The following is a 7,949-nucleotide window of genomic DNA, read 5'->3' as shown; positions in this document are numbered from 1 at the left end:
CAACCCATGTGGCTGGGAGGCAGCCACAGCCGGTTCCAATTCCTACTTTCCCACTCTGCGCCCCTGCTCGCTGCCGGGGCTGAGCCCAGCCAGGACCGGCCGCGGGCTTCCTCCCCCCGCCGCGCCGTCCTCCCTCTCCCCCGCTCCATCCGATCCTCCGGTCCCCCAGGGCACAGTGTGGGAAGTACGAATTTCCGCTGAGTTTTCTCGGCAACTTTCGGAGCTCGTCTTTCTCCCGCTCCCCGCTCCGCCCGCCGCCCCCCTGCCGTCCCCTCCCCGCCCGTCCCCTCCGCCCCTGGGAGAGCCGGCGGAGCAGCCGCACCGCTCCGCAGCCCGCCCGCCCCCCGCGGCAGCGCCGGCTCCGCCACCGCCGCCCCGCGGGCCGCGAGGGGCGGCAGAGCCCGGCCGGCGGCCCCGGCAGCGCTCCCGGCCGGCTCGGGCGAGCCCATGGTGCCGGGCACCGCGACCTGCAGCCGCCGCCGCCGCGCCTGCCTGCCCGGTGCGGAGCTCAGCCCGGCGCGGAGCAGAGGAGGGGCCCATTAGCAGCCGCGGAGGAGGCGGAGGGGATGCCGGAGAGACACAAAGCCGGCGGGGGAAGCAGCCCACGGCTCGTCCCGGGATGGGGGCGCCGCGCCGGGTCCGCCTGATGGTGCTGCCGCGGGTGCTCTGGGGCTCCGTCCCCCTCATCCTCCTGCTGCTGCCCGCGGCCGAGCCCATCTGCCCCGAGCCATGCGACTGCCAGCAGCACCAGCACCTCCTCTGCACCAACCGGGGCCTGCGCTCCGTGCCCAAGACTGCCGAGCCGCAGGATATCCTCACCTACAGCCTCGGGGGCAACTTCATCGCCAACATCTCCGCCTTCGACTTTCACCGCCTGGCAGGGCTCCAGCGCCTGGACCTGCAGTACAACCGGATCCGCTCGCTGCACCCCAAGGCCTTTGAGCGCCTGGAGCGGCTGGAGGAGCTTTACTTGGGCAACAACCTGCTGCCAGCGCTGGCCCCTGGCACGCTCAGCACCCTGGCCAAGCTGCGCATCCTCTATGTGAACGCCAACGAGATCGGCCGTCTCAGCGCTGCCTCCTTCTCCGGCCTCGGCAGTCTTGTCAAGCTGCGACTGGATGGCAATGAGTTGGGCTCGCTGGGCGATTCCACTTTCTCAGGGCTGCCAAACTTACTCTATCTGCACCTGGAGTCCAACCGCATCCGCTGGCTGAGTCGCGGCGCCTTCACTGGCCTGGCCAAGTTGCGCTTCCTCGACCTCTCAGGGAACCAGCAGAGCTCCCTTCGCCACCCAGACATCTTTGGGCCGCTGCGCTCCCTTCACACCCTGCTGCTGGCCAGCAACAGCCTGCGGCAGCTGACGGGGGGGCTCTTCCAGCACCTGCCCGGCTTGGCGAAGCTCTCACTCAGTGGCAACCGACTGTCTCACCTGGCCCCGGATGCTTTCAGGGGGCTGGGCTCCCTGAAGGAGCTGCGCCTGGAGGGGAACCTGCTGAGCCACCTACCTGCCACCCTTCTGGAGCCGCTGGACAGCCTGGAGGCACTGGATCTGAGCCGCAATGCACTGACCGCCCTGCACCCGGCCGCCTTCGGCCGCCTCGGCCGCTTGCGGGAGCTCAGCCTGCGCGACAACGCACTGGCCACGCTCCCCGGCGAGCTCTTCGCCTCCAGCCTGGCCCTCTACCGCCTGGAGCTGGAGGGGAATGCCTGGAGCTGCGACTGCCGCCTTCGCGGCCTCAAGCGCTGGCTGGCGGCCTGGCACTCCCAGGGCCGCCTGCTCACCGTCTTCGTGCAGTGCCACCTGCCACCCGCCCTGGCCGGCAAGTACCTCGACTACCTGCAGGATGCCCAGCTGTCGCTGCCGCAGGACGGCGGCCCCTGCCCCGACGGTGCCTCTCCCTCCCCGCCATCCCCCGAGGGACTCGGTGGCAACAACAGCGCAGCGGGGCTGCCCCCAGGGCCACCTCCGGCCGCCTCCACCGCCCGCCTGATGATGGGGGTGCCCATGGCCGCCAGCCCCACGCCGGCACCGCTGCCCAGCGCAGCGGCGTGGCCCCGACGGGCCGGTGCCAACGGGGTTCCGCCGCTGGTGTCCGACCCGTGCGACTTCAACAAGCTGTTCCTGCACAACCTGTCGGTGGAGGCGGTGGGCTCCAGCTGGGTGACGGTGCGCTGGGCCGTGCGGCCGCACCGCAGCCCCCGCCTGCTGGGGCCGGCACGATTCCGCCTCCTCTTCGACCGCTTCGGCGCCGCCGTCAAGTTCCAGCGCTTCGTGTACTTGCCGGAGCGCGGGGAGCCGGCGGCCACGCTGCGGGAGCTCCGCCCGGACACCCCGTACCTCGTCTGCGTCGAGGGCGTCCTGGGCGGCCGCGTGTGCCCGGTGGCGCCGCGGGATCACTGCGCCGGGCTGGTCACGCTGCCCGAGGGCGGCACCGCGGCGGCGGCGGGCGGGCCCCGCGGCCCCGACCAGCAGCTGCTGACGCTGGTGCTGCTGGCGGTGAACGCGCTGCTGCTGCTGGCGGCTCTGGCCGCCTGGGCCGCCCGCCTGCTGCGCAAGAAGGTGCTGGGCCGTCGGCGTCGGAAGGCGGCCCCGGTCCACGTGCGGCAGCTCTACTCCACACGCCGCCCGCTCCGCTCCATGGGCACTGGAGTCTCCGCCGACTTCTCGGGCTTCCAGTCCCACCGGCCGCCCCGCGGCGCCGCCGCCTGCGCCCTCAGCGAGGCCGACCTCATCGAGTTCCCCTGCGAGCGCTTCATGGACAGCGGCGGCGGCCGGCACGGGGACGAGCACCTGCTGCAGCGCTTCGCCGACTGAGGGGCCCGGAGGCGCGGCGGGGGAAGGCGGCCCTCGGCCTGCGGGGCCACGGTGCGGGCCCAGGGCTCGCGGCCTCCGAGGCGCTGCGTTCAGTCGCCCTTCGTGCGGGCTGGGGCTGAGGCTGCCTGTAGGATGGGGGTACCTCTGCCGGGAACTCACCGTTTTGTCAGGAATCATCACTAACCCAAGGAAAAGCCCCGACAGGCGGTAACTGTGCCTTGCCATGAGGAGCAAGCGGCGGGAGCTACTGCCAACAGCAGCCAGTGCCGCCCTTAAGGAAATTTAGAGCTGTTAATTTAAATGTGCTCTTTTACAGGTGGTTTCCTCCGACTGCAAGTTGGGAACAAGTTACAGTGAGCGGCCTGGTCCTGTGTGAGGAGCTTTGAACAGGTCTTTCCAAGGTGCCAGCCCTTCCTAATCAAAAATTTGGATCGAGGGCCATCTTTTAATTGAACTGTGTGCAGCTGGAGGGCTGGAAATGTAGGGAGTTTTGCTGAATAGTTTGAAGGCTGTGCCGTTTCAACTCAAACCGAATGTGAGGCAATTTAATGTGCACAAGTGTGCTTTTATACTTTTCTGTAAACGAGAAACAATAATGCAGCTGGTTAGTTCTACAGGAATATATTGCTGACACCACTAAGAAAAAACTAACAGATTTTTTGTAGAATGTTTACAAATGAGCTATTTTTAAACTTTTTTTGAATAAATACTGTTTGGTACTTGTACACATTAATGTGTGCTGTTGTTGCCTGGGTCCATGATGGTCAGCAGATCGCTGACCCTCACATAATCCATCTTCATTTCTAAATGGGTGGGTGCAGAGGTGAACTATTGATGGATAAATAATCATTGGTGCCTTACTTCAGAAACAATAATAGGTGAGAATATTTCAGGAATGTGAAACAATTATCCTAACAGGCAATTCTCTCTTACCCTTAGCCTACTAAAGTTAGAAGCTTTGTGTACCTCACTGTGAAATAAGACATTTTGTGTAGTAGTCTAGATTATGTGTTTTGTGTAGCTGAGTGAGTAATGCTAGAGTTAAACCCTTATGCAGTAGTATATAATGTTTGAGTTGTTTTGGTTTGTTGGTTGTTGTGGGATTTTTTAAAATTAGGATTTTGCTTTTGGTTTCTGAGCAATGCTAATCATTTTATGGTCAGTTGCTCTCTACTTCTCAGACTTTTTCCTAAATATTTACAGAATGTGGTTCTGTTATTACAAAATGTGGTGGTTTAGTTTACATTAATAATTCTTTCTGTGTGGTCTACAAATGAGCGAGTTAAAGAGGTCCAAATCAGGATTGCACTTTAAATGCAAATGTTTTAGATGGAGTTTGGTAAATTGTCGAGACCATTGATACAACTTCTGCTCCTTTGAATTTAATGTGCAACCTCAGATGAACTCTTGTGGAACTGAATGGCTTGAAGGAAGCATTAGTCTACTATGGAGACATTTGTCTCAATATCAAGCATTCATTGCTGACCCGAGGTGTTCGTGACTACAAGTTGTTTATTACCATAATTGCAAGTAAGCAATTTGGGGCTTTTCTCCTTCTCTCTCTCTCTCTCTCTCTCTCTCTCTCTCTCTCTCTCTCTCTCTCTCTCTCTCTCTCTCTCTCTCTCTCTCTCTCTCTTTTTTTTTTTTTCTTTTCATTTTTTCAGATGAACAAGTGCAAGTGTTTACAAAAGATACCATAGTAACTGGTACCTTCAGTTGGAGTTCCGTGACTGAATAGAGAGAAAAGACTTTATGTTCTGAGGGAGAGAGTGTAGAGATCATTTGTCTTAATCTTGGTCTTTTCCATGGAGAAAGAAAAAAAATCAGTCTTGTTTCTTGGGTCAGTAGTAAGCAAGAAATCCTTTGGGATTTCATTTTGACAGGCTGTAGTTTTCATGAACATCAGGGGCCAAACTTGGTTGTCAGTATATAGATTAAAATTCACTGCAATGGACACGTTGAATGGAATTAAAATTGAGGGAATGCAGTATCAGACTTCATTTTTTGTTAAGAATTTAAAATTTCTGTTCTTTTGGACACCTGGGTGCTTTTGGCCATTTATGATTGTGGAATACACCACTGTTTGTTGTTAGAAATGCAGTGGGATTATTGAGTAAAGCTGTGTATCACACTAACATTAGCTCTATCACTGGATATTCTTCCAATGGGAGATGCATAGATGCTGTACATGGTTATAATCAATTGTCAATAAATCCATTTGCTGAAAGAAAATTTGTGTCATACATTGTATCTCATAATGCATCCCTCTTCAATCATAGATTTGCTGTAGCTTCTTCATTTTATGAGCATGAGGACTGTGGACTGTTTCATCATTCTTTCATGTCTTTTCACCATAGATAATGCTCCCTGTTTTGTTTTTAATATGCTTGGACAGTGCAAACAGTAAAATAACTGAATCAGGCAGTTAGTTTTGAAACAGGTAGACCATTGTCTCAGGATAGACTGATAAGGTGCTGTTACATCAGTGAACTATTGAACCTTTATGAGGAAAATTAAGAAATAAAGAGTGTTTGGGATCATATCAGTAGTTTATGCTCATTGGAAGTTACAGTTCTGAGGGGTTTTCATTATTATCAGGCTAATGATATCAGCATGTCTTTTTCAGCCTATGCATGTTGTTTTAATTAAGAATTCACTGCTTCTATTTGAATTTTTGTAAACATCTGGAGAAATGCAAGAATGAAATGGAACTGGCTTTTTGTTCCAGCATAGGAGAAGTAGATACATCGATCTGCACAACAGCAACAACAAAAAGTTGTTGACTTTTTAAAAACCACAACTTCTGTAACTCTAGGAATACTTACAGGCTTTGTCTGCAGATATTACTTGCAGCATTTTTGCAGGGGGGGAACTGTACTAGCAGGTAGTTGAGGAAAGAAATGTCCTTTGAATGTGACATTTGAATGACTGAAAAATGTATATGTAACATGGCTCTGTTTTTACCAGTAGTATTTGTATGTATTTGGGTCCTTTTTAAACTAAGCTCCTTTCTAAAGAATGACCATAAAAACAGCTCTTTCTAAATGGATGGATCTGCCCTCAATTTGTGCTCAAAATGTTTTTCCTTCTAGCAGAAACAGAGTTTTACTGCCATGTCTTCTCATGAAATCCATGTAGCTCAGGTAAGAGTGAACTGAGTACTGTTCTGCTGAGTAATTTCTGAACATTGTATATATCAAAGATCGAAAATCGCCAAAATACTGCCCCATCAAATTAAGTGGGCTGCTGCTGTGGGGTCTGCAAGAGGTGCCAGGGCTTCCCTAGTGTCAGCACTGCCTGATTTGGCTGCCTCTGCCACCTCTTGCTCCCCCTCTTCAATTCCTGACTTCATCCAGCTGGCATGGTTGGTTGTGCAGCTGGAAGGTGAACTGTGAAACTGATCCTTCTGGAAAATAACCTTTCCTAGCACATCCCCTCTACCCTATTTTTCATCCAGCTGTTTCTTTGATTCTGCTTAACTCACACAAGTACTGGAAAGAGCAAAATATGGGTGTGTAGTTCAGAGGCAGGAAACAGTCAAAGATGGGAAGCTGCTTAAACAATCTCATTTAGTCTTGACATTCAGTTTGTCCACAGTCTTAGGAAAATCTAGGCTATTCACATTAGAGAAAAATCCTCTGTAGGTGATACAACTTTACTGGAAATCATTAATGATCTGTAGAATTGAAAATGAACTTCTCTTTAAGATCATGGGAATATTGACATTATAGCATGGGGCTAGAGAGAAACAATCTGAAAAGAACAGAGGTACAATGGTGTCAGTGAATATCTGCATGTGGATGAAAGCCCCTTGTTAAAAAGTACTGCTTGATTATTGGAGCCTGAGCTAGCAGTTAAATTTATTAAAATGTTGATTTCTTTATGCTGTGCTGTTTGCTTTTCACAATGCCACATTTTAAGGTATTATCAACTTTTGAACCCTTAGACAAAGGGACTGGGTAAAGCATTCATATTTCTTGTGCCTTCTCCTTTCTGCTCTTTCCTGAAAGAGACTTGAAAAATGAGGATTTGTGAGGAAACAAAAAGTCTGCTCCAGGATATTTATTTGTCTACTCATCAGGATATTTATTTAACTAGTAAACTACATTCTGATTTTAGGGGATGAGTCTACAAAAATAAGTGGTTTCCATGACAGTATACATATTTGTAGAAAACTCCACCAGTGAATGAGAGAAATACTACTTGATTTCCAAAAACCTGGCTGCTCCCACTAATTCATTTTTCTCTGGCCACCAAGGGTGCACATATGTTGTGTGAGGTCCACAGGTGAAGCTTTGGTTTAAAAAATTGTTTTTAAAATTAATTAAATCAGACAAATTATGCATGCATAGGGATGTACTTGATTTTTTCATGTGGGCAACTTCTTTGAGACAAGTTGTTTTATAAATGTTGAATCTATAATCTGATATTTTCTTAAGTAGAAATGAGGAATAAGTATCAGGAAACTGTGTGTGCTGGATGTTAGATTTATTCTTTTTGCTCCATGCTAAATATAGCGTAGTTTTGGCAGCCTGTCCAGATACTGCTGTTGTGTTTTTCTCCATAAAAAGTTGAGTTTTCTCAAGTGCATACTTTAATTCCCATAGAAATTAAATTCCTGTAGAAAAATAGTCAATTGTCTTTAAACACAAATATTTATCTTAGTATCATTGTACATGACTTTATTTATAGAGATGCTCCTTGATAAGTCTTTTAAATAAATTGATATCTCATTTGTTTTTACAAACAAGACCATAAGAATTAGAATGAATAATGCAGTATGAATAAATAGTTGAAAGAAAGCTGTTTCAAACATAGCTGAGATATTTACAAACAAAGAGGAATCTGACACTTTAGAGAGACTTTATGAGTTTTTATGCTGTGTTGCAAAGGTACATTTATTTATGGTTTGATAATCCATGTTTAATAATTTCTAGGAATAAACTGTTTGTTGTCTAGAAATGGGAAGACCCCATCATATATAAATCTCAAAAGCTGCTGAGTGTTAAAAGGAAAGTTGGGGTACTGTTAAAAGTATTTATTCTCACCAAAGTATAACCTGATTTTTCATTGCAAAGTGCATTTGAAGCTGTTGCCAAGTAAAACTAATAAATTAGCTAATAAATTGTGGTAT

The 7,949-nt window shown here is 50.2% G+C and overlaps 1 protein-coding gene across 1 annotated transcript; it reads left to right on the top strand.

Moving 5' to 3' along the window:
• Window positions 1-354: 354 nt before the first annotated feature.
• Window positions 355-2,957, top strand: TRIL (TLR4 interactor with leucine rich repeats). Its single transcript, XM_058833543.1, has one exon. It carries the CDS (start codon window positions 620-622, stop codon window positions 2,813-2,815), a length of 2,196 nt encoding a protein of 731 aa, XP_058689526.1. The 5' UTR covers window positions 355-619; the 3' UTR covers window positions 2,816-2,957.
• The last annotated feature ends 4,992 nt before the right edge of the window (window positions 2,958-7,949 follow it).

The sequence above is a fragment of the Poecile atricapillus genome, chromosome 2, assembly GCF_030490865.1.
Source record: "Poecile atricapillus isolate bPoeAtr1 chromosome 2, bPoeAtr1.hap1, whole genome shotgun sequence".
NCBI classification, from domain to species: domain Eukaryota; kingdom Metazoa; phylum Chordata; class Aves; order Passeriformes; family Paridae; genus Poecile; species Poecile atricapillus.
The sequence above is the reverse complement of the archived record's forward strand: the minus strand, read 5'-3'. Positions and strand labels throughout refer to the sequence as shown.